Source organism: Ranitomeya variabilis, chromosome 5, assembly GCF_051348905.1.
Source record: "Ranitomeya variabilis isolate aRanVar5 chromosome 5, aRanVar5.hap1, whole genome shotgun sequence".
Lineage (NCBI taxonomy): Eukaryota > Metazoa > Chordata > Amphibia > Anura > Dendrobatidae > Ranitomeya > Ranitomeya variabilis.
The window spans coordinates 551,463,810-551,491,092 of record NC_135236.1 but is presented as its reverse complement, the minus strand read 5'-3'; the positions used below and the strand labels follow the sequence as shown (position 1 = coordinate 551,491,092).

General features: G+C 45.0%; 2 protein-coding genes across 6 annotated transcripts in view; one reads left to right on the top strand and one right to left on the bottom strand.

Moving 5' to 3' along the window:
• The window catches only part of CFAP43 (cilia and flagella associated protein 43), a 125,950-nt gene extending 118,035 nt beyond the window's left edge, over nt 1-7,915 (bottom strand). Inside the window, exon 1 of one of the 2 annotated variants that reach the window (XM_077265903.1) lies at nt 7,803-7,915. In XM_077265903.1, the coding sequence (XP_077122018.1) occupies nt 7,803-7,834 (32 nt within the window). In that variant the 5' untranslated portion in view covers nt 7,835-7,915. The remainder of the gene's footprint in view (nt 1-7,802) is intronic. The other variant, XM_077265904.1, reaches the window with a different exon arrangement.
• A 155-nt stretch (nt 7,916-8,070) lies between these two features.
• KIAA1191 (KIAA1191 ortholog) lies at nt 8,071-24,870 on the top strand. Of its 4 annotated transcripts, none has more exons than XM_077265899.1 (8): nt 8,071-8,233; nt 11,087-11,166; nt 12,047-12,237; nt 13,766-13,877; nt 16,134-16,258; nt 20,227-20,330; nt 21,729-21,844; nt 21,919-24,870. In XM_077265899.1, the coding sequence occupies exons 2-8, from the start codon at nt 11,139-11,141 to the stop codon at nt 22,128-22,130; spliced, it is 888 nt and encodes a 295-aa protein (XP_077122014.1). In that variant the 5' UTR covers nt 8,071-8,233; nt 11,087-11,138; the 3' UTR covers nt 22,131-24,870. The 4 variants fall into 4 exon arrangements, with proteins under 4 accessions (XP_077122014.1, XP_077122015.1, XP_077122017.1 ...); XM_077265900.1 differs by having other exon boundaries at nt 11,087-11,256; XM_077265901.1 differs by lacking the exon at nt 8,071-8,233 and adding an exon at nt 11,517-11,552.
• Nucleotides 24,871-27,283: the final 2,413 nt, after the last annotated feature.

The following is a 27,283-nucleotide window of genomic DNA, read 5'->3' as shown; positions in this document are numbered from 1 at the left end:
ACGTGCAAAACTCACCTCATGGAAAACTCGCCACACGCAAAACTTGCACACGTGGAAAAATTGCCACATGCACAAAAGTTGCAACACATGCAAAAGTTGCCTCACACAAAACTTGCACATACTCAAAAGGCACCACACATAAAACTCGCCACGCGCAAAACTCGCCATGCGCAAAACTTGCTGCACACAACTTGCTACACTAACCTGTCACATGCAACTCGACACACAAAAAGTTGCTACACGCATGTCGCCACACAAAACTCATCTCACAAAAGTCGCTACATGCATGTCGCCACATGCAACTCAACACACACAACTTGACACACGAAACTCGCCCTAAAACACACACAAGTCTGGTATTATCCTTCAAAAATAAAAATCTGATTAATAAGCAGACAAACTACAAGAGCAACAAATGTACCATATAGGAATCCGGCAGCTGTCAGTCACATGACCAGTCTATTATGTGTATGTGTGAGCTAATATATAATATATACTGCTGATTTATCAGGCTGCCAATTTAGCTTACAAATACTGAGGTAAAAATACTGACCAAATAACATGTGAATGAGGTCTAATACAGGAGGAGATGACATACATATATACTATATACAGGAGGAGATGACACACAGGTATATACTATTTACAGGGGAGATGACACACAGGTATATACTATATACAGGAGGAGATGACACACAGATATATACTATATACAGGAGAGATGACACACAGGTATATACTATATAGAGGAGGAGATGACATACAGGTACATACTACATACAGGAGGAGATGACATACAGGTATATACTATATACAGGAGCATATTACCTACAGGTATATAGTATATACAGGAGGAGATGACATACAGGTATATGCTATGTATAGGAGGAGATGACATACAGGTATATACTATATACAGGAGGAGATGACACACAGATATATACTATATATAGGTGAGATGACACACAGGTATATACTATATACAGGAGGAGATTACATACAGGTATATACTATATATAGGAGGAGATGACATACAGGTATATACTATATACAGGGGAGATGACACACAGCAGGTATATACTATATACAGGGGAGATGACATACAGGTATATACTATATACAGGAGATGACATACAGGTGTATACTATATATAAGGGAGATGACAAACATGTATATACTGAGGTGAAAATGAGAGGTGTGAGGTGAAAATGAAAAGGTGTGAGTGCAAAATGAGAGGAGTGAGGGAAAATAGTGGAGTGATCGGAAAATGACAGATGTGAGGTCGAAATGACAAGTGTTAGGGGGGAATGAGAGGAGTGAGGGGGGGAAATAAGAGAAGTGAGGGGGAAAATGAGAGGTGTGAGGGAGAAAATGAGAGATGTGAGGGGGAAAATGAAAGATGTGATGGGGAAAATGACAGGCGTGATGGGAAAATAAGAGAAGTGAGGTGCTATAACTAACCACAGATATTTACTATGCCCAGGCAACGCCGGGCTCTTCAGCTAGTTTATTAATATAAACTCCCTTTAAAGCAGTTATTATTTAAAGGGATTGTCTGACCTAAACGAAAATGTTACTGAGGGCATGGATGAGAAAATCTGGCATATTCCGCTGCTGTCACCGACACGTGGATCAGTGCCAACCACGGAAGCAAGGATGTCATTCTTGCTCCGTCACAGGGCAGCAAAGGCCTGTGATTGGCTTCAGAGGTCAGGTGGCATCAGAGAAACATTGCACACTTCTAGTCACCTGACTGCTGCAGCCAATCACACGGCTGATCTGGACATTCTTCAGATATATAGAGCACCACAGCGCTTTTCTGGGGTGAGGACATAAAAGCCATGAAAAACAATCACGGCCTCGCACTATGATAGGGAACATCTATATATATAATTGCCAAAGGGGTACTTCCGTCTGTCTGTCTGTAACTTCCGTAACGGAAATCCTGAGTCGCTGATTGGCCGCGGCCGGCCGCGACCAATCAGCGAGATTGGGGCGGGATTTGAACACTGCTTTACTTTCTACTATTGATGCTGCCTATGCAGCATCAATAGTAAAAACATAGAATGTTAAAAAAAAAAAAAAAAAAAAACATTATATTCTCACCTTCCGAAGTCCGCCGCAGCTTTTGCCGCTCCTCGCGCTCCGGTCCCAAGAATGCATTGCCGCACTGCACTGACTCGAGATCATGTAGCGGTTTCGCGACACCGCTACATGATCTCGACTCATTGCTGCAATGCATTCTTGGGACCGGAAGGCGAGGAGCATCGGTAAAAGCCTGGGCTTGATCCGGTGGCTGACGGAAGGTGAGTATATAACTATTTTTTATTTTAATTGTTTTTTTTAACAGGGATATGGTGCCCACATTGCTATATACTACGTGGGCTGTGTTATGTACTACGTGGCCTGTGTTATATACTGTGTGGGCTGTGTTATATACTGTGTGGACTGTGTTATATATTACGTGGACTGTGCTATATACGTCGCTGTGCTATATACTACGTGGCCTGTGTTATATACTGCATGGGCTGTGTTATATACTGTGTGGGCTGTGTTATATACTTCGTGGGCTGTGCTATATACTACATGGCCTGTGTTATATACTATGTGGGCTGTGCTATATACTATGTGCCTGTGCAATATACTACGTGGCTGTGTTATATACTGCGTGGGCTGTGCTATATACTACGTGCCTGAGTTATATACTACGTGGCTGTGTTATGTACTGTGTGGCCTGTGTTATATTCTACGTGGCTGTGTTATATACTACGTGCCCTGTGCTATATACTAAGTGGGCTGTGCTATATACTACGTGGGCTGTGCTATATACTACGTAGCTGGGCAATATACTATGTGGCTGTGTTATATACTACGTAGCTGTGCAATATACTATGTGGTTATGCTATAAACTATGTGGGGTGTGTTATATACTATGTGGCTGTGCTATATACTACATGGGCTGTGTTATATACTACGTGGCTGTGCTATATACTACGTGGGCTGTGTTATATACTGCGTGGCTGTGCTATATACTATGTGGGCTGTGTTATATATTATGTGGCTGTGCAATATGCTACGTGGCTATGCTATATACTATGTGGCTGTGCAATATACTACGTGGCTGTGTAATATACTACGTGGCTGTTGTATACTACGTGGGCTGTGTTATATACTGCGTGGCTGTGCTATATACTACGTGGCTATGCTATATACTACGTCGGCTGTTATATACTGCGTGGCTGTGCTATATACGTGGGCTGTTATATACTACGTGGCTGTGCAATATACTACGTGGCTGTGCAATATACTATGTGGCTATGCTATATACTACGACTACGTGGGCTGTGTTATATACTGTGTGGCTGTGCTATATACTACGTGGGCTGTGTTATATACTACATGGCTGTGCAATATACTACGTGGCTGTGCTATATACTACGTGGGGTGTGTTATGTACTACGTGGCTGTGCTATATACTACGTGGGCTGTGCTATATACTTCTTGGCTGGGCTATATACTATGTGGCTGTGCTATATATAACATGGGCTGTGCTATATACTACGTGGCTGTGCTATATACTATATGGGCTGTGCTATATACTATGTGGCTGTGCTATATACTACATGGGCTGTGCTATATACTATGTGGCTGTGTTATATACTACGTGGGCTCTGCTATATACTACGTGGGCTGTGTTATATACTACGTGGGCTGTGCTATATACTACGTGGGCTGTGCTATATACTACGTGGCTGTGTTATATACTACGTGGGCTGGGCTGTATGCTATGTGGGCTATGCTATATACTACGTGGCTGTGCTATATACTATGTGAGCTGTGCTATATACTACGTGGCTGTGCTATAAACTATGTGGGCTGTGCTATATACTACGTGGCTGTGCTATATACTATGTGGGCTGTGCTATATACTATGTGGGCTGTGCTATATACTATGTGGGCTGTGTTATATACTACGTGGGCTCTGCTATATACTACGTGGGCTGTGTTATATACTACGTGGGCTGTGCTATAAACTATGTGGGCTGTGCTATATACTACGTGGCTGTGCTATATACTATGTGGGCTGTGCTATATACTATGTGGGCTGTGCTATATACTATGTGGGCTGTTATATACTACGCATACCTCCCAACTTTTGAAGATGGGAAAGAGGGACAAAGTTTGCGGCGCGCTTTGCGCGCCGCGGCAAATTTTAGGCCACGCCTCTGACCACACCCATTCATAATTAGTCACACCCATATCCACATCCCAACCACACCCATTTAGCACTGCCGATCACACTGTTTCATATACAATAATTATAAACAAAAAAATATGGCCACACAGTGCCCCATACTGTATAATGGCCACACATGATGCTCCATACTGTATAATGAACACACATGACGCTCCATACTGTATAATGGCCACACATGATGCTCCATACTGTATAATGAACACACATGATGCTCCATACTGTATGACCGCACATGATGCTCCATACTGTATAATGACCGCACATGATGCTCCATACTGTATAATGACCCCACATGATGCTCCATACTGTATAATGGCCGCACATGATGCTCCATACTGTATAATGAACACACATGATGCTCCATACTGTATGACCGCAAATGATGCTCCATACTGTATAATGACCGCACATGATGCTCCAGACTGTATAATGACCGCACATGATGCTCCATACTGTATAATGACCCCACATGATGCTCCATACTGTATAATGACCGCACATGATGCTCCATACTGTATAATGACCGCACATGATGCTCCATACTGTATGACCGCAAATGATGCTCCATACTGTATAATGACCGCACATGATGCTCCAGACTGTATAATGACCGCACATGATGCTCCATACTGTATAATGACCCCACATGATGCTCCATACTGTATAATGACCGCACATGATGCTCCATACTGTATAATGACCGCACATGATGCTCCATACTGTATGACCGCAAATGATGCTCCATACTGTATAATGACCGCACATGATGCTCCAGACTGTATAATGACCGCACATGATGCTCCAGACTGTATAATGACCGCACATGATGCTCCAGACTGTATAATGACCGCACATGATGCTCCAGACTGTATAATGGCCGCACATGATGCTCCAGACTGTATAATGACCGCACATGATGCTCCATACTGTATAATGGCCGCACATGATGCTCCATACTGTATAATGGCCACACATGATGCTCCATACTGTATAATGGCCGCACATGATGCTCCATACTGTATAATGGCCACACATGATGCTCCATACTGTATAATGACCGCACATGATGCTCCATACTGTATAATGACCGCACATGATGCTCCATACTGTACAATGACCGCACATGATGCTCCATATTGTATAATGACCGCACATGATGCTCCATACTGTATAATGACCGCACATGATGCTCCATACTGTATAATGGCCACACATAATGCTCCATACTGTATAATGACCGCACATGATGCTCCATACTGTATAATGACCGCACATGATGCTCCATATTGTATAATGACCACACATGATGCTCCATACTGTATAATGACATACAGGCACGCAGCTCACACACAGGCACGCAGCTCACACGCACGCAGCTCACAAACACATGCAGCTTTGACACAAATGCATCACACACGCAGCCATCACACACACACGCAGCCATCACACACACACACACGCAGCCATCACACACACACACACGCAGCCATCACACACACACACGCAGCCATCACACACACACACACACGCAGCCATCACACACACATGCAGCCATCACACACACACGCAGACATCACACACACATGCAGCCATCACACACACACGCAGACATCACACACGCAGCCATCACACACACACACACACGCAGCCATCACACACACATGCAGCCATCACACACACACGCAGACATCACACACGCAGCCATCACACACACACACACACACGCAGCCATCACACACACACGCAGCCATCACACACACGCAGCCATCACACACACACAGCCATCACACACACACAGCCATCACACACACACAGCCATCACACACACACAGCCATCACACACACACAGCCATCACACACACGCAGCCATCACACACACACAGCCATCACACACACACGCAGCCATCACACACACGCAGCCATCACACACACGCAGCCATCACACACACGCAGCCATCACACACACGCAGCCATCACACACACACACGCAGCCATCACACACACACGCAGCCATCACACACACAGCCATCACACACACACACGCAGCCATCACACACACACACACACACGCGCAGCCATCACACATGCAGCCATCACACACACACGCAGCCATCACACACACACACGCAGCCATCACACACACACACGCAGCCATCACACACACACGCAGCCATCACACACACACACGCAGCCATCACACACACACACACGCAGCCATCACACACACACACACGCAGCCATCACACACACACAGCCATCACACACACACACGCAGCCATCACACACACGCAGCCATCACACACACACACACGCAGCCATCACACACACACAGCCATCACACACACACACCCAGCCATCACACACACACACACGCAGCCATCACACACATCAATTCACACACACACAATCTCCTCTGTGATGCAGGGGCGGCTGATGTCCATGTGCAGCTCTCTGCTGAAGTCTTCAGTCTCCTGCTCACAGCTCTGCACTATCCCGGCACCTCCCCCGTCTCTCCTTCTCTGCCGGGATAGCAGCTAAGAGCAGAAGCCGGAGCTCCGTGCACACACAGCCAGAGGTAGTGAATCGCTGACCTTTCTTCTTGATTGCTGCAGGCTCTCTCCTTCAGCGTGGCAGCGCCGCACAGGGGGCGGGAGGGGGGGGGGGTGTTGCGCGGGCGGTCAGGAGGCAGCTTTTATATAAAAAAAAAAAAAAACAGGCTCTCTCTACGTCCCGGAAGTGGGCGGGGCTTCACCGGCGGCCGCAAATTCGGGATTTTAAATGCCCGAAGCGGGACAGCGGGACCCCGGTGCCAAAGCGGGACTGTCCCGCTGAAATCGGGACGGTTGGGAGGTATGACTACGTGGGCTCTGCTATATACTACGTGGGCTGTGTTATATACTACGTGGGCTGTGCTATATACTACGTGGGCTGTGCTATATACTACGTGGCTGTGTTATATACTACGTGGGCTGGGCTGTATGCTATGTGGGCTATGCTATATACTACGTGGCTGTGCTATATACTATGTGAGCTGTGCTATATACTACGTGGCTGTGCTATAAACTATGTGGGCTATGCTATATACTACGTGGCTGTGCTATATACTATGTGAGCTGTGCTATATACTACGTGGCTGTGCTATATACTATGTGAGCTGTGCTATATACTACGTGGCTGTGCTATATACTATGTGGGCTGTGCTATATACTATGTGGGCTGTGCTATATACTATGTGGCTGTGCATTGTAGAATACCCGATGCGTTAGAATCGGGCCACCATCTAATAACCTTTTCTATAAACCTGTATGTAACCCCTTTTTCACATGTACAGCACCATAGAATTAATGGTGCTATATAAATAAATAATAATACTAATAATATCTAATACTTAATAATATCTTTTTAATACTCTAGGGGGATGCAACAAATCTCCAATCAGTTCTTCTATAGGTTTTTTTTTTTTTACCTTTGTGGGATAATTGATAAAAATACCAACTGAGCTAATATAAAGCCTAACATCAGACATTCCTGCTGCATTCATTACCTGACTTGTAGAGACAAGCTGGGGGGCTCCATGGTCGTCCCAGCGCTCCCTAAAGATCCCACAACACTAGCGTCAAAAGGTAGTTTACACCAGTTGCTAAGAAACCCAAACAGTGCGTCCTATTGGCTACGGAAACAAGCTAATTAGCTTTCGCTCATGCGCAATGCTCTATTCCCTGAGTAATCATGGCTGACGGTGCTTCGGCAGAGAACAACAGTAGGCGAGGCCAACTACAACTACTACGCATGCGCACTCCTGAAATTTTGCACACGCATGCGCAGTACCTTTTATTTGTGGTCGCCATTCTGAGGTAGATAATGGCTTGTTCTGGTGTCCGGTTCCTCAGCTTCGTTTCCGTTCGGTGTGTAATACCGGAGAGAAGGACTAGAGACGGCATCTAGTCGAGTGGCTGTAGTCGTGCGGCGCTGCAGGTGAGGCCTTGTGCTAGTGCTGGGCAGCCTGTGTGGGGGGCTATCTGGGCCCAGCAGCGTACATGCATGGCCCTCATCATCCTCGTGGCCCTCTTTAGTTCCACCCATTAGGTTATGTTCACACTGAGGCTTTTTCTGTGGGGTTTGGTCACTATTATTAATGTGTGTGGTGTTTAATGTCTTGGCTTTTGCTGCTTTTCTAATGAGAGGGGAAAAAGGTTTTGCGAAGATGTAAAAATCCCCCGTCCACTCGCTCAGGTCTATGGGGCGTATGGAGCCACAGTACAGCGGCTGACCAAAAAATCGCATCATGGGCACGTGGCCTATGGCGACATTTCCTGGATGTCACCTTTTTTTTGTTAATACACTTATATAGGTTTTTACTAATATGTTTTTTTAAAATCCATGTTCTCTAAGGGTCCGTTAACCTGGCTGGACTGAGTGATCTCGGCTGACTTGGCTAGCGTGTGACAGTCTTCCAGGGGTCCTCACCATGGTTTATCTATGGGGGTGGTCACACCTGTGCTCTCATTAAATACCACACTATGGAGCAATCCGTGATCGGTGTAACAGACCGTTTCCATGAGCGGATCCGCAGTCACAATGGCCGGCGAGTATCCTATGTGCGTGGAACGATCGCTGAGACCAGTGTTTGATGCCCATAGAATAGTGTATCATGCGTTGTCTGCGTAAGGGACTGTCAGCACAAGAATGACTGTTAAAACCAAATCCAGGCGCTCCATGGCTCCGCCAGTCCGTTATATACACTTTACTACATGCAGGTTTGCTCTGACAATCAGCAGTGATGCTCGCCACTTGGTTTGCCTAGTCATTCTGTGCTGACAATCCCTTTAAAAACCTATCCCACCTAACAAGCGTTTTGCTCATGTGACGGGGATTGTCAGAGGCCGGTAGTTGTGAGCCATTGGATTGTTACTGGATTTATCGGCGTGTCCACAGGGCTGTAACTGTGTCTTTACTCACTTATACAGAGCCGTTAATGGCAGTGAGTCTGCCTGGTACCAGACGCGGGTACAAATACTTAGTCATGTTGCCTTATTTCTCTGTGTAAGTGAAGCGTGGCACCTACAGCACTAGGGAAGGACGTGGGCAGAGTTCAATCCAGATTTACATTACTTACTCCATACCTGTCTCTTCTCTGGCTTTTGCTTTTCTTCTTTGACAAACGTGCAATGTGAACACGGCCTGAATAAAATCGCCATAGTGGTGGGTATATTGTATGCTAATTATATAATATATGTATCTTTGATTTAAAGTTTCTAAACTTCCTACTAAAGTAAATATTATGCAGGTCATGCATAAACAAAAACTATTTCATACTACTGAGTCTGCATATCTGACTCAAACTCTGGAATTTACTAGAAAGAAAAACATTTTTGACTTTTTTAGGCTGTACTCGCAGTTTGGAGGGAGTATGTTTTTCTTTTGTTTTTCAAGTAGCTCCGAGCCAAAATCCTCCTAAACGCTTCCTGTCCCTTTGCATGGGACATCCGCTCTGCTGAGGGTTTTTCTCTTAAGAGGTTTTGAGAAATGCCAAAGTTACATATTGGAAAAAAGACTTTGGTCCGTAAAGTTCAACCTTTGTCCAACAACTGTTCATCTTTGTTGATATAATAAAGGATATGTTAGTTCTGAAGGTTGCTTCCTAAAGGAAACCCAAAAGCTGCAGAAAAACAATCTTTGAAAGCAGCTCTGTGCAGACATAATCACTCTCCCCTTAGGGGCTCACAATCTAAATTTCTTCCCAGTATGTCTGGTGTGAGGAGAATGTACAGACTCCCTGCAAATGTTGTCCTTAATGGGATTTGAAGCTATGCTGCAAGGCTAGAGTGCTAACCACTGAGCCGCCAGGCTGCACAACCTCTTCCGAAACCTCTACAGGGAACACCCACCCTCCGTTCTCCCAAAGGAGAGGGAAAAAAAAAAATCTTTTCTTGAAGCAGTTTTTACTTGGATAAGCATGTGATTACACCAGTCCTGGCCAGCTATGCCGATATGGGCAGTGCAGAGGAGTGGCTATGCTATGCCCGCACATCTAAGCCACAAAGTAATGCCATTTTGGAAGTGACTGGGGTATATCTTTAGTAGCGATGCACTGCACTTGTAAGATGTGCCTAATATGTGTGCACACCGTAACTAAATGGGTGCATCTTATGTGAGCAGGCGCTCTCATTAAGACTGGTGTGCACGGCGCCATTCTGAAGCAAGGCCATGAATTTTGAACACTTAAAACTCCTCCCACTGCGATTACCAGTCACATGATCGTTTCCCAACCGTACGGCCAGCCGTCATGTGTAGCCTCACCCTGTGAACAGCTGTTGTGATGGGCATCTTTCTGTAGTGAAACTAAGTGGTTAATGTTTGTAGAGGAGCACTCGCCTCTATGGAGCACACAGTTATTTACTGGCCAGTAATTCTGGACCATGGGGTCTGTGAAAGTTGTGGGCTTGGCTTCTTAAACAATTGACTTGGCATCTGGCTGGATTTTCTTAGTACACACTTTCACTGTTCTCCATGTTCATCTTTCTGGCCTTCAGGTCCCTGTATGAACCCCCTCCAAAGGCTTCTCAGGGCATTACTTGTCCGATGCTCCAGGGTGACTTCTCCTTTCATTCCCCTTAATCCTCATTTCCCCGTGGCCTGGTAAGACACAGAATGGCTCTTCTTGTGTACCATCGTTACAGATAAGCATCATGTACATGGATCACTTCACTTTGCTGACACCTCAATAACATAGTACATGGCTTACTAGGCATTGTGGGTAGATCTAGATAATGTGTTTTCATATATAGTGTTATCTTGAGTAATAAACAGATCCTTTATTCTTCCCAGGTAACGAGTATATTCTGGGATTGCATAGAAAAGGCAGCGTCTGTATTCAGTAATGGCATCAAGACAACCTGATGTGCCTGGTAACATACCATCCCTTCCTGTGCATGAGTATGGATCGTTTCTGTGAAAGCCATGATCAGGCTCTGTTCAGAATATCGGGCACTTGAGTGGTGAGCCGTCTGCCACAATTGATCTTGGCCTTAGTACCTATCACATTATGTGCCTCCTGGAGCCCACCTCTCCCAGCTTGTCTGTAGCGCACACAGGACATCAGCCTTGAGGTTCTGCAGCAGCACTTCTCACATTTTGGAGTTATTCACGCTCCATATAATACATCCCATTGTTGTGTATCAGCAGAGTTTGGTGCATTGAGAAACTGTTGAAGCAGAATTGCCACTGTATAAATCCTGTGTTTATTTTTTGTCAACAGCTTTCTCTTACTTTTAGAGACTTCACCTACTCCTCAGTGAGTTTTACTTGTTTTATTTACAAATAGCCATTTTTGTGTTCGGCCTATTGTCCCTTTATGTAACAGATAAGCCGCATGTATCCATTGATCTGCTGTGTTCAACCAGTATTGCTGGAAGTGATCAATCTGTGTCCCAAAGCCTTGGGCATCGGCGGCTACATGTCTGGCTGCCATTGTTAGTCCTTTCATCTCAAGGGCATTTTATTGTTATTTTTACCACAATAGGAAGATGAGAAACAGGATATTTTACATCGGTCCAGTGGATTCCTGTCCACAACCTCTTGAATAACCCTGAAGTTTTTATGCCGCTGTCATGTCTTTGTTGACGTCTTGGTCTGAGGTGTATGTATGTATGTTTTCCCCATCTCATTTCTACTTTAGTGGTGTCACAATATTGTGGACTTGTTTGAGTTTCCCGTCAGTGAATAATTGTGCTTGTTCTATATATGCCTATGAAGAGGTTTGTGTAGTAAGTAGCTGTTTGTCTTCAGCCATTGAGCACGGCTCAAGTGGGCTTCTAGGTAAAATGTCCCTGCCGATTGGGATGCACCGTCGTACTTTCAGCTATGATGATGTCCTGGAGGATACAGCACCGATGTCGCCGCCTCCGTCGGATATGTGCAGTAACACCCTGTGGAGGGATCCTGTAATCCCAGAACGCAAATACCAAAAGCTGTCTAAGGTATGCTGGGAGGAGAGCGCCCTCTTCCATCGTCCTTTACTTAAATCCATCCACAAGCTCAGTGTTCTGACATGCAAATTTGAAGGTTGTGTTCTTGTAGAGTATAAATTGGCCTTGTGCAACAAGAACCAGAGTGCGCGGGCCTAATGTTAGCCGCACCTGCTGATGGGTTTGTCCGATACTAATGCGTATGGCGGCCCAAGTCAACCAGGCATGTCTGATTTTGGACTGTCGATTGCGTTGGTAGGCCAGGGTTCCACTAGCGAAATGGAATCCAATGTGAGAGCATCGGTTGCGATATGCTAATGACCCTCGGCGGCTCCTCTGCTGTGAGCGGGATCTCAGTGTCAGTGCTCTGTACTCCGATCCCCTTGCATCAGAGAATGGCAGCACAGCTGCAGAGGAAACGGAGAAAGTAATTTCTCCATCTCTGCTGCTGGCGTCAGCAGGAATCAGACTGCACACAAGATGGGGGGGCTCCTGTTTTTTCCCCTGCTACAGAGGTGTGTGGGCATCTTTGTCCATCCCACCGATCAGACCTCTCTGGCATATCAGTATGTTGGGGACGCATTCGGTGAGGTGTCTGCAATGCTTTTTATTCTGGCTACTATGTGGAGCCGTGATTATGGCAGGGAGACGTCACTGCAGTGATGCCGAGGTCAGCCTTCTTGTTCTGTGAATTATCACACTATCCTGCCACAAGACACAGTGCATTAGTAAAAGTAGTTGTAAAAGTCCACATAATGCACTGGTGGTTTGTGCCACTACCCCTATTTTTAAATTTTCAAAGATTATGCATCTCTTTATTAATGTGGTGTAAATGCCTCAGCTTAGAAAGCCCCATCATTGGACATATCATAAATATCTGATGGGGCTGGTACAGCAGACTTGCTTGCTACTTTTCCAAACTCTCTGGGATGGCATGTGTGGCCAGATCACCCACGGCATCCATTCTTGGGAGAAATGTGAGCCCAAGAGTTGGACCACATCTATCAGAACATTGTGGCATGTTCTGTGTTCATGGAATAGATGATCCAGATTAGAATTAACCCTTAACATTATTTTTCTTGCATGAGAAATTGTTTGAAACTTTGTAGAAATAAGCATAAATGGTCTGAGACTTGGCTCATTCAGACGTCTGAGCACAGACTACCAACTGGAGCATGATGGCTTCATATACAAAGCCGTCTCTCAGGAAAGCCACATCCATGCCTTGTGATCTTACAGACCTCCGAATGAGTCACACTTTTTTGGGTGACTCCCCATAGCCTTTCCAAAACATTGTAATAAGGCAACTGCATTTCCAGTGCAGAATCTGTGGATCAAATCTACAATACAGCAAAAAATACAGGGTTGGGGAGAAGCAGCTTTTTTGCACATGGGAATCTGGCTTTGTAGAGTAAGTCTTGCAATATAGGAGACCCTGATGATCCATCAATTATTTATTCTGTTTTTTCCCTTTTTTCCCTCCCATCATAATTCCATCCCCCTTCTGTGACCCCGTACATTTGCCACCCTCTCTGAGCAGGTTGAGGATGGTGACAATGGCATGCCCCCACCTGCTTTGCCCACTTCTGTTGAGAAGGCCCCTGTGGTGAAAGCCAAAGCAACCTCAGTCATCATGAACTCTCTCATAACAAGTAAGGTGGTCTCTCCTCTGGGTATGTGAAGCATTAATGCATTGTGAAGTGTCATTATGGATTATGCACTTAGGTCAGGGGGTGTACAGCTCTTTGTACACAGGATCCAGTTGATCATGTTAAATATACAAATACTTTGGAAATTTTGGCCTGTCTTAATTCTGGCTTTTATTGTGTTTAAAAAAAAATAAATTAAAAAAATAAAAAAAAATCGCTAATTGTAGAGAATCATTTAGTTTTCTGTATGTGATTTCTAATAATAAAACTGATAACCCGAAACCTAGTTTAAAAGGAAAAAGCTTACTCTACAAAAAAAAAACAACAACCCTACACTGCAAAAAAAGTGATAGGGGCTGAAGCTGGAGTGAGCAGATAAGCTCATGTCAGCAGATCCATCGGTGCCGCCTCTACTCCTGTAAAGGTACCTTCACATTAAACGATTTTGCAGCGATAACGATAGCGATCCGTGACGTTGCAGCGTCCTGGATAGCGATATCGTTGTGTTTGACACGCAGCAGCGATCAGGATCCTGCTGTGATATCGCTGGTCGTTGATTAAAGTTCAGAACTTTATTTGGTCATCAGATCGCCGTGTATCGTTGTGTTTGACACCAAAAGCAACGATGCCAGCAATGTTTTACAATGGTAACCAGGGTAAATATCGGGTTACTAAGCGCAGGGCCGCGCTTAGTAACCCGATATTTACCCTGGTTACCATGGTAAAAGTAAAAAAAAACAAACAGTACATACTCACCTTCTGCTGTCTGTCACACGTCCCTCGCCGTCTGCTTCCCGCACTGACTGTGAGTGCCGGCCGTAAAGTAAAAGCAGAACACAGCGGTGACGTCACCGCTGTGCTCTGTACTGCCGGCGCTCACACAGTGCAGGGAAGCGGACGCCGGGGGACGCGAATGTAAGTATGTACTGTTTGTTTTTTCACATTTACACTGGTAACCAGGGTAAACATCGGGTTACTAAGCGCGGCCCTGCGCTTAGCAACCCGATGTTTACCCTGGTTACCCGGGGACTTCGGCATCGTTGGTCGCTGGAGAGCGGTCTGTGTGACAGCTCTCCAGCGACCAAACAGCGACGCTGCAGCGATCGTCATCGTTGTCGATATCGCTGCAGCGTTGCTTAATGTGAAGGTACCTTAAGACTCTGCACTTGTCACTTTATTCCTTTTTGGAAGAACACTGGTTTTAATACCTAGTATACAATCTGTCGCTGCTTTACCTGTACCATTCATTACACCCAGCTGAGAAATAGTCTTGTAGGTTTTACTTTCCACTGCTACATTGCTTTTTTTCCCCACTTGCAGCAGTTGGATTGGTCATAAATAATGTCTCAAACTACCAAATTGACAAACTCTGCACTCCTGATATTAGTGGTTATTTTCTCTAACACTTAGAGGACCGTCTGCTCTTCTGACATGTCTTAGGAAAAGATGCTGTAGATGAAAAATGCAAATATTTCCTATCATTGTGCTGTTCCTCTTATTCCTCCTAACATTTTGAGTAACTATTTCAGCAGGGAATGCCTTAACTGGTGATATTGAACAATCCGTGTTGTGTACAGACTTAGCCTGTTGACAACACCCCAGTGTCAGTCACTCATTTCTGCAGGATTGATGGGAGCAGTACATAGTTCTGAGAATAGATGGTCCGGTATTAGGAGAGCAGACAGGTCCTCTAGGCGGTCCGTGCACTTCTTACTGACTACATTATGGGAGCGGAGACCCTGTGTAGGACAGCGGCGATAAAGCTGCTCATGGAACTGTTGGCAAGGTTGAGTACGTTCCCATGTGAAATGCCACACTAGCAAATATTTCTATGGATTTTGTTTTTGGAAAATGAGCAACTACTCACATTTCACCCTACAGGATGAAACCTTACAATTACATGTAAACTTGGTGGGAATCAATTTGCAGGAGACTGGCTACCGCCTATGTCGCTAATCTTTGGCTGCGGATGCTAGGAAGTAGACCTGGCTGATGGACCTGGTTCTGCGAATCCTTTCCCACCAGCTCTAGTCACATACTGTTTCCTCCATGACAAAGTACTTTTCCTGTATCACATGCATAAGAAATGTCCAAGAGGCAGAGTCTCCAGCCTGATGCCATTTAACGCTTGTGCCTGTTGGTTTTCATTGTCCAGTATGCCTGTGCACTGTATTGCTACACTGGAGGGTTAAGGCTCCGGTCAGGATCTGGCTTTGGCACTTGCTTGAATGCTGTGTGTGCAAATGTCTCCCATTTCAGAGCATACACAGGAGAGCATTCAGCGGTTCGAGCAGCAGGCCGGTCTCAGGGATGCCGGCTATACTCCGCACAAGGGCCTTACTGCTGAAGAGACCAAATACCATCGCGTGGCGGAGGCCCTGCATGTAAGACTTGGACCTTGTTCTGTGTCCTCCCTCCTTTTGCCTGTTCTATCCTTGATGATGGGGAAATTACTGTACTGTGCTTCTGCATAGCTGATTCTTTCCCATTTCTGCTCCGTGATGGTTGTTGTGCTGTACTTGCATGTGTTTATCTGCATAGTGTGACCTTGCTCAGATGGGGTTATGTTAAGTTACTCAGTCTCAATACATTGTACGAGCATAAAAACAATAAATGTGCCTCTAGTATTTGTGTCTAGAAGCACTACAGAGTACATTTGCCATGCAAGATTCCACATTAGCATTCAGTGTTCCTTTTTGGGGGTGGATTAAGCACCACTCAAGCTTTTTTTTGTCTTTTCACTCCCATCTGTCTCTGGCAAAAAGTGACCTGCTGGCTGCTCCAGTGTTTCATGGAGCTGCCCGGAGGTAACATTTCAATCAGGGCTGTGGGGTCGGGAATAAGAAACTGACTCCACAGCCCTGGTTTCAATCCAGGTAATACAAGCCTCGTTCTGGCTCTCAGACTTGCACTGCAGTCAGATGCTGCACTCACAAGATGGCACCAAAAAACGGTAAAGTCTCCAGAGGGTAAGGATGACCGGGGCTTGCGCTTAAAGCACCACTCCAGTAGCTTTTTTTTTTCTACAGCGCCAGAGTGGTGCTCTAATTTCCTCAGTGCTCTGTTCATTCACATTCTGCTTCAGGAATAGACAAACTGAAAGTGATCTATTGCATCTGAGCCCACTAATATAGTGTTTTGGTTTTTTTTTTGGTTTTTTTTTTTTTATTCTTCTTCATTTAAAAAGTCCTGCATGGAAAAACTTTTTAAGCTCTGAATAACTGAACTCAGATGGACCCCAGAGTTATTCCCCTGCTTCCATTTGAACACATGATCTTTGCTTCAGTTATGCAGTTTGTCTATCCCTAAAACCAAGCAGCCAGCCTGTCAGAAGGGCCAGTTAAGCAGAGCGTTGCCTTACGGCAAATGGGTGACTCACACTGGCTGCTACCCATTATATCATTAATAGAAAGCTGCTTATACATTCAAAAAAAATTGTCTTCCCTGTTCTTTCCAGCAAAACCTCACCGAGAATCCTTGGACAAACACTAATGCTTATGTATTGAAAGTAGTAATTGGGCTGTTTTAAAGGGAATCTGTAAGTAGGATCACCCTCCTAAACCGTCTATATAGGCAGGTCATAAGAATAACATGACACCCTGATAGCTGTGATCTGATGTCTTATTCTAGAGACATCCATGTTTTTCTTCTGTCAATGACCTCTCCCAGGCTATGGGCTGGACACTGATTTGCATGAGTATCTGCCTCCAGAGATTATTTTACATGAAGGGGAGTTACCAGCGTGAGGCATTTTACACCAAACAGGGAAACTGAGATTTGGCTTCTTGCAAGCACACTTTTTGCTTCTCTCTCAGTTCTGCTATATTGCAACCCTGTCTCCCTGTGAGATGGAAGCAGAGGAACCTGCAGGTGTCTGGTCGCACAGGAGAGCGGCCATTAGACATCACACTGGTAATTCCCCTTCATGTAAGGCTACTTTCACATTAGCGTTTCCCTGATGTGCGGCAGGCTGCGGACTTCCTCTGTGAAGCCCCGCCCCTGGCCGCACCTCCGCTGCTAGCTCCGCCTACTTCTGCATGCGGCCCGCATGCGACCTCCGTACCTATCTTTAACATTAGGTACGCAGGTCGTGCGGCTGTATGCAGATGCTGCCGCATGCATCTTTTTGACGATGCGGGAAAAAAAATAAAATGCTACAGGCTGCGTCCTATGCTGGTCGCCGCATCGTCAAAACGACGCATGCGGCAGCACCTGCATACAGCAGCACGACCTGCGTACCTAATGTTAAAGATAGGTACGGAGGTCGCATGCGGGCCGCATGCAGAAGTAGGCGGAGCTAGCGGCGGAGGTGCAGCCGGGGGCGGGGCTTCACGGAGGAAGTCCGCAGCCTGCCGCACATCAGGGAAACGCTAATGTGAAAGTAGCCTAAGACAACTCTGCCTCCAGAGCTTATATTCCAGGCAGCATCCTCCCTAGAACCAAGAAAAGCTCATAAGAAACACATCTTATTCCAGAGAAAACCACAATGCAGCTATCAAGGTATCATGATGTTCAGCTTCCTATGACCTACATGCCCATATGGATGTATTAAGAGGGTAATCCTATGGTGATGAGCGAGTGTACTCGTTGCTCGGGTGTCCTCCGAGTATTTGTTAGTGTTCGGAGATTTAGTTTTCATCGCCGCAGCTGAATGATTTACAGCTACTGTACTAGCCAACCTGAGTACATGTGGGGATTCCCTAGCAAGCAGGCAACCCCCACATGTACTCAGCCTGGCTAATAGCTGTAAACCATTCAGCTGCCGGGATGAAAACTTAATCCCCGAACACTAACAAATACTCGGAGATCACCTGAGCATGCTTGGGAAAACTCGAGCAACAAGTATATTCGCTCATCACTAACAATTACCTTTTTAATTTAGAAAAAACAAAAAACCTTTATCAATATTATTGCAGGTGCACTGGTCAATATAGTTTACTTATTGCTGTATGTACAAACCATTGGCGGACACAGACAGAAGAGGGCCCCTGTGCAAGAACATATATATTTATTATATATTCTACCTGCTTTGAAGGTGGAAGTAGGGCCCCTGTAGGTGCAGGCTGCACAGGTTGCACCAAATATATGTCCGTCCCAGGCAATACTGTTCTGGGAGGTTGCTGCTACACCTACATTAGTACATGGCTTCACACTCGCTCTCCCAACCTGTTCCCATCCTTCATGGTCTGTTTCTGCTAGCTTGTCCTTTCATTTGTAGCATTGCTATAGGTTTTAAGGTAGTCTGCACAAAATAACTGTAGAAACCAAGCATAGGCGCTTTGTGCAGCCTTAGTGTGGCCAAACTGGTCAATTCACCTTCCCACCTCCTTGTTTCATTTTTATCTCTGTCCTCCAGAGAAATGGGAGATCAGTAGATGGGAAGGTGCACTGAGCCACACAAGGGTGCACTGCTTCTCTCCGCTGACACATAACCTTTTAATAATGTTTGTTAGTAGGAAAACCCCTTTAATTGCAAAGTTAATTTTAATCAATCTTGGAATAATAACTTCTACAATTTGGATGAGTTTAAAAAAATATAAATTCACTAAAAATAAAATGTTCCTGTGCAGAGATTTCTAAATGTGCCCCTGCTGTGTAATGGCCGTGTCTGACCGTGCTGGAACATGGTCTGATCATATCACAGCTCCTGGGAAGGGGAGGAAGGAAAATAGTATACAGACAGCACAGGATCACAGCTGATTCTTTCTGTGAGGTAAAACATTGTTAAACAGGCAGTGACCTGTTTTACCTCACAGACCGAATCTGCTGTGATCCTGTGCGGTAATGTCTGTATGCCAGAAGGGCACATTATAAGATTCTCAGCACAGGAATTTTTATATTATTTATTTATTTTTCTTTTACGCCTCCCATTGTGGAAATTATTCCCAGATGTATTGATTAAACTTAACTTTGTGGGGAAAAACCCCTTTTTTAATGTTTTGTCTAAACAGTGCTCCTTCCAGATACGGTTTCATGATTTCAGATGAGCCAACTTTTTTTCTTTTTTCCTTATAGTCAGATTACAGCAACCCTAACGCTTATAGTGTAATGCGTTGTGTATCAACGTGCACTTCCCGCACTCCCTATACTTTGTGGTTCTCTAGCAAGACCCAGTTATTTATCATGGAACACAGAATCCATTACTAGTCGCCCTGCTTCTCCTTGATTGTAATAGTGATTCAATGTATTTGTTGTGTGCATAGCAGTACACTGGTAGAGTGCTGTGCTTGCCAGCTAGCCTGGTCATGGCTGACACGTCTTTCCTGCACTATGACCCTGGCTGCCTCTCTGCCATCAGACCCACACTATAGGGAATCTGACCATTTCTATGTCTGCTTTGTTTTTCTTCCAGAAGCTGAAGATGCAGAGCGGAGACTCCAGTGAAGAGAAGCGCAGCGCTTCTGCCCAGTCCACTCCGTCCAGCACCCCGAGTTCCTCCCCCAAGCAGACGCGAAGGTAACCTGCTGCAGGCTGTCTCCCCATAGAGAGGGCACCCGCTGGGCTCTTAGAGCGCTATAGTCATTATTTCGGGATGATGACTTTCTTTTGCCAAATTGACTAAAATAGCTCCTGTTGTTTTATTTATATGTTTTGCACAATAAACTAAAAGTTGTCCACAATTTCGGGCGTACATAAAATCGGTCCAGGTGGAAGTGGTAAAGGTTTTGTTCACATGTTGCTTTTTTGCTGAAGTTTTGTTGCAAATGAAGAGCTGCTTTTTACAGTACCAGCAAAAGCTGAGATTTCAGAAATCTTGGTCACACTTCTGGGTTTCCTCTCCTCAGCATCCTTAGACAAGTAACATGCATTAATCTTTCCCATCACCTTGTATCTCCACCATGCAGTAGCATCACATACTTGGCTCACGGGTGCTCTGAACAGCCCTCTTATTATACCTTCACATGCACTTTGCATATTCTCATTCTTGTCCGTGCTTCAGCAATTATCTAGTGTTTTGGGCTGCAGTCTATCCACCTCATCACAGGATGAATTGTAACTACTTGCATAACCACTAGGAGTTTTGAGGTTTCATCGTACAACTGTTATGTCACACTTTGACCACCAAAGGTCAATATTGTTCCATGTGATATCTCTAGATAGAGATAGATTTTTTTTTTATTTTTTTTTAGCTGAATCCCCGTTTTCTCTTCCACACCACACTTATGAATTGCAACTGCATTTTACTCGAGTGTTATTCTCATCTAGTAGTTGCTCTGTTATGAAGTTGCAGATAATATACTTTAAACTGTTACGGTACATATTTATTCCTTGGTCTTATATGCTCTGGGGATTTTTCTTGCTTCTTCTCTCCCCTTTTTACTGTTTTGAATACATTTTCCAATAAAGATTGTTATAATCTTACTATTTTGGGTTTTAATCAGTTCCCTTCATTTGGGTATTTATGTTCATTTGGAAGTGTCCCTTTTACATAGGTTCCCAGTCGCTGACTAAAGTAGCATTTCGGGCATGTCGCACACCGCTCCAGCGAGGCACAGAATTCAGTGGGACGCACCTCTTAATAAACTTTGCACCTTTTTTCAGATTTGTCTGACATTAACTTTTCTGTGTGTTAAGAAAGAAAAACATGTAGTTTGTAGTTGGGGGTAAATAGGATTAGTGAGATACAATAACAAATACTGGTTGGCCTGTTTTTTTTTTTTTGTTTTTTTTTCCCCCTTCCTCCAATTTAACATGCAGAATGTATATAATTATGGTGGTTTAGTTGGTGTCAGCCAGTATGCAACTTTTTCCCATAATAAATCATTTTTTCATTTATTGGGAAAACTGGGATTTTTCGAGAGGGCGTTCAGACAGTGCTCGACTTGTATCAGACTTTTTTTTTGTTCTGCACAGGTCATGGTTCAGCCAAGGCTCCACTACATCTCTCCCTGGTGACGTCCAGAACTCTGATGCAGAGAGATGGACCATGTTTGGCCCTCGTGTTGTGCAGAAATCAACCACAGATCCAGGTAGGTCAAATTCTGGCCAAACTAGCAATGCCGTGATGGTATCGATACCCATTATGTTTATGCCTTCTTTACAGGTGGTTTTACTGTCCAGCCATACAAAGGTGCTCAAAAGCCAACCCCTATGGAACTGATGCGAGCTCAGGTTAACAGAATAGGAGACGACCCTGTTACATTCAGACCACCTAAGATGGAAATGCCACCATTGGCATCGGAAAATAGGAAGGTCAATCGAGGCCACAACCTGAAGCCACGAGATATGAACATCCTCACACCCACTGGCTTTTAAGTGTAGATGTCTCCAATTCCAACATGAACTTGGAGAATTCCAGTTATTCTGTTGGCTTCTCATTTCATGCATGACAGATTCCTTATGAGGAAGGTGTTTCTATAAATCACTGTTAACTCACGTTGTCATTTTTTTCCATTAAGCTTATTGCAGTTTAAGACTAATCCATTTTGATGTATCCCTCACAGAAAGGGTTGATCTATAGAGAAACCTTTACCACTATGCATTCATATGCCTGACCTAACTTGCAACTGAGTTAGAAGTGTATAGTTGCACCTCGTTTAGTCCTATTAAAGATGATTTTTCACCAAATTTCACGTTGAACTGGATACAGGATGTAATAGTGGCTGCTACATGGAATAAAATGTATTTTTGTTTATCACCTAATGATTTTTTTTTTTTTTTTTTCCAATTCAGTCCTATTTGGGTGTTTCTAGTTCATTTTCACTGGGGTCATGTACTTATTCCCCTGAATGGTGCTCACCAATCATGAGCATGCATACTCTGAAGAAAAAGAAACACTCCAAAACAAACAGAATTCTGTGTAAGATCTGGTCTCAATTTCTTGCATTAATCGTTGTGGGGGAGGGGCAGCACAACTAAAGGTACCGTCACACTAAACGACATCGCTAGCGATCCGTGACGTTGCAGCGTCCTCGCTAGCGATATCGTTTAGTTTGACACGCAGCAGCGATCAGGATCCTGCTGTGATGTCGCTGAATAAAGTTCAGAACTTTATTTGGTCGTCCGATCGCCGTGTATCGTTGTGTTTGACAGCAAAAGCAACGATACCAGCGATATTTTACACTGGTAACCAGGGTAAACATCGGGTTACTAAGCGCAGGGCCGCGCTTAGTAACCCGATGTTTACCCTGGTTACCAGCGTAAAAGTAAAAAAAACAAACCGTACATACTCACATGCGTCCCCCGGCGTCCGCTTCCCACACTGACTGAGCGCCACAAAGTGAAATTGAAAGCACAGCACAGCGGTGACGTCACCGCTGTGCCCTGCTACTGCCGGCGCTCAGTCATTGCGGGAAGTGAACGCCGGGGGACGCATGTAAGTATGTACTGTTTGTTTTTTTTACATTTTACGCTGGTAACCAGGGTAAACATCGGGTTACTAAGCGCGGCCCTGCGCTTAGCAACCCGATGTTTACCCTGGTTACCCGGGGACCTCGGCATCGTTGGTCGCTGGAGAGCGGTCTGTGTGACAGCTCCCCAGCGATCAAACAGCGACGCTGCAGCGATCGGCATCGTTGTCGCTATCGCTGCAGCGTCGCTTAGTGTGACTGTACCTTTAGTCTAGCTGTGTCACATTAAAAACAGCACCTCTTTTCTACTAAGGCTACGTTCACATTAGCGTTCTGCGCCGCAGCGTCGCCTCATGCGCCCCTATATTTAACATGGGGGCGCATGGACATGCGTTGCACTTGCGTTTTGCGACGCATGCGTCACTGCGGCCCACGCGTCATGGCGCAGAGGACGCAGCAAGTTGCATTTTTTTGTGCGTCCAAAATCAAGCAAAAAAAGGACGCATGCGTCGCAAAACGCAGCGTTGTGCGTTGCGTCGCCGATGCTGCGGCGCACAACGCAAATGTGAACGTAGCCTAACATTCACCTTTGCTGTACTTGCCCTCCTCTCACATTGCCTGTCCAGAGATGTCAGTACTCACACTTTTATGTGTGTGCTCAGACGACATGTAATCGTTGTGCAGTGACATTGGGGCTGTCATTATGTCTCACACAGGCGTAATCTGCTTGTTCTGGGCTAATCCTGTGAGATGTAATAAATTACACCCTGCTATGATCTCGCTACAGAGCTAGAAAAAGTTGAGCACAACAGACATAAGTATGAGTACTGACACTTTTGAGCTTTCAGCTTCTGACAATGACGGGATATTGAGGGCAGTACAACAGAGGTGAGAGGAAGAAGGCTGATAAAAGGGTTTGTAATGTGACACAGCTGTACTCCATTGCACTATCCCATATTGACTCGTGCAGGAGGCCAAAACAGGCGATCAGATTTCTCCCCTGGTCTGACTGCTATACAATTGGTCAGCATCATAAGACTTGCACTCATAAGACTTGCACTCCTCCAGCCCCTGTACACTCTTGGAGCCCCCCCCCCCCCCCATACAATGGATGTTAACACATTAGGTGCCAAATACTTTGAAAACTCGACCAAAGAAAATAACCAAAAAAATCTCTGCAGCCACAATTTCCATCTTGTGATCAGTTCAACATGAGAAAATTGGCACAAGGTCTCCCTTTATGTATCCTCACAAAGCTGCTGTTCTATTTCTCTACGTGTCTGAGGGCTCCCACCTGTCTTTAAATGGTTGCCTTATAGCAAGGCTATATTGTTTTCTTGTGTAATTGTAAATCTCTCTCGGTTGACCAGCTGCAGTAAAAAGAGCATGAGCTCGTCTAGTAAGTCTGGGATTCTTGGCGTTATCTAGCATTTATATGCTACAATACTGCAGTTAAAAGCCTTGCTGTTAGTTATTTAACCAACGGCAATGGATGCGGCTGGCACCTTGGGGTGTTTTTGTTTCTTGTCTTTCTATATTGTTGGCACATACAGACTTAATCCGTTTTGCATTCCATTTTAAAGGGATTACACACCGAAAGTCTGTTGGATTTAACTTATCTTGTATGCATTTAGAGTGAGTACGCAGAAAACTTGCGCTTATGTATCCTGTGCCCACTTTTTGATTAAATTGTCATAAGGCTTCTATTTGGTTGCTTGTGTGATTTCTATATATATATATAATTTTTTTTTTTTTTTCTCTGAGCGGTCTTGTGGCATACCATACCTTGCATACTTATCGGAGTTACTAATAAGGCTATGAGTTCAGACGTACTGCTCTATACTAAGATGCTGCTGTCACTCAGTGGCCTTGGTAGATGTGCGGTTTTCCAACATGACTGAGCTGAAACGCACATGTGTTCCATTGAAGAACGTGGTGAAAGTGATTCAGGTACTTTTCCCATGGGGAGCTCTGGAGAGAGAAGTTGAGCATCCAGATTCTAGAAGAGGTCGATCTTGAATGTTGCAGTATGTCGGCAAATTTCATTCCACGCCTAGATGACTTGGTGCTCTTATAAAAACTCATGGCAGAATTTTGGAAATTACCGTATTTTTGTTTTCAGTGTGAAATTGTTTAACGCTTTACTCAAAGGGTGTTTGTGTGATGGATACTATACTGTGTTCCAAATTATTATGCAAATTGGATTTAAGTGTCTTAAAGATTTAATTGTTTTGTTTTTCAAATAAACTCGTGGATGGTATTGTGTCTCGGGGTTCAATGAATCACTGAAATCAATCTTAAACACAAGGGATAATTAGTTTTCCAGGTGATTCTAATTAAAGGAAAACTACTCAAATGATGTTCCACATTATTATGCAGGTCACAGGTTTCAAGCAATATGGGAAATAAAAAGGATCTCTCTGCTGCTGAAAAGCGTTAAATAGTGCAATGCCTTGGACAAGGTATGAAAAAATTAGATATTTCACGAAAACTTAAAGGGAACCTGTCACCACGTTTTTGGAAGATGGGATAAAAATAGCGTTAAATAGGGGCAGAGGTGGGCGTTACATTAGTGTGTGTGTTATGCGTTTATTACCCACCTAAGTTGCCGAAATAACTTTGCAAAGTCTCCGTTTTCGCCTGTCAATCAGGCTGGTCAGGTCGCATGGGCGTTGTCTTCCCCCAGATTTGGCGTAGTTTTCCGTTGGTGGCGTAGTGGTGTGCGCATGCCCAAAGTCCGGAATCCTCTTCCAGGGGATTTAAAATAGCGCGGTGTTCGTTATTGCATTGGTGATCGGTGGGCGCGGCCATCTTCCTTTGGCCGCGCGTGCGCAGAAGCGGCGCTCTGCTGGCCGCGGCTTCAGGAAAATGGCCGCCGCGATATCCATCTGCGCACGCGCGGCATCCCGCGGCCATTTTCCTGAAGCCGCGGCCAGCAGAGCGCCGCTTCTGCGCACGCGCGGCCAAAGGAAGATGGCCGCGCCCACCGATCACCAATGCAATAACGAACACCGCGCTATTTTAAATCCCCTGGAAGAGGATTCCGGACTTTGGGCATGCGCACACCACTACGCCACCAACGGAAAACTACGCCAAATCTGGGTGAAGACACCACGCCCATGTGACCTGACCAGCCTGATTGACAGGCGAAAACGGAGACTTTGCAAAGTTATTTCGGCAACTTAGGTGGGTAATAAACGCATAACAAACACACTAATGTAACGCCCACCTCTGCCCCTATTTAACGCTATTTTTATCCCATCTTCCAAAAACGTGGTGACAGGTTCCCTTTAAGAGTGATCATCATACTTTGATGAGATTTGTGACTGAAACAGAGCACAGAGTTCATGCAAATAAAGGCATAATGAGGACGTTTTCTGGCAGACAAATTCATTGGATTAAGAGAGCAGCTGCCAAAATACCATTACAAAGCAGCAAACAGTTATTTGAAGCTGTTGGTGTGTGTGGAGTCCCTCGAACCTCAAGGTGTAGGATCCTTCAAAGGCTTGCTGTGGTGCATAAAACTACTATTCGGCCACTCCTAAACAGTGTTCACAAGCAGAAACGTTTGCAGTGGGCCCAGACATGCATGAAGACTAATTTTCAAACAGTCTTGTTTACTGATGAGTGTCGAGCAACTCTGGATGGTCCAGATGGAGTAGTGGATGGTTGGTGGATGGCCACCATGTCCCAACAAGGCTGCGACGTCAGCGAGGTGGAGGAACCATGTTTGGGCCGGAATCACAGGGAAACAGCTGGTAGGGCCCTTTAAGGTTCCTGAAGGTGTGAAAATGACCTCAGCAAAGTAAATAGAGTTTCTGACTGACAACTTTCTTCCATGGTCTAAAAAGCAGAAACGTGCCTTCAGGAACAAAATCATCTTCATGCATGACAATGAATACCTCTGAGTAATTGGCTGCTATGGGCATAAAAGGAGATAAACTCATGGTGTGGCCACCATCTTCCCCTCACCTCAACCCTATAGAGAACCTTTGGAGTATCATCAAGCGAAAGATCTATGAGGGTGGGAGGCAGTTCACATCAAAACAGCAACTCTGGGAGGCTATTCTGACTTCATGCAAAGAAATACAAGCAGAAACTCTCCAAAAACTCACAAGT

Coding starts and splice junctions, on each gene's coding strand:
- KIAA1191 (XM_077265899.1), top strand. CDS start 11,139: ATGGCATCAAGACAACCTGATGTGCCTG. Junction 13,878..16,133: donor CATGAACTCTCTCATAACAA/GTAAGGTGGTCT, acceptor CTCCCATTTCAG/AGCATACACAGGAGAGCATT. Junction 21,845..21,918: donor GAAATCAACCACAGATCCAG/GTAGGTCAAATT, acceptor CCTTCTTTACAG/GTGGTTTTACTGTCCAGCCA.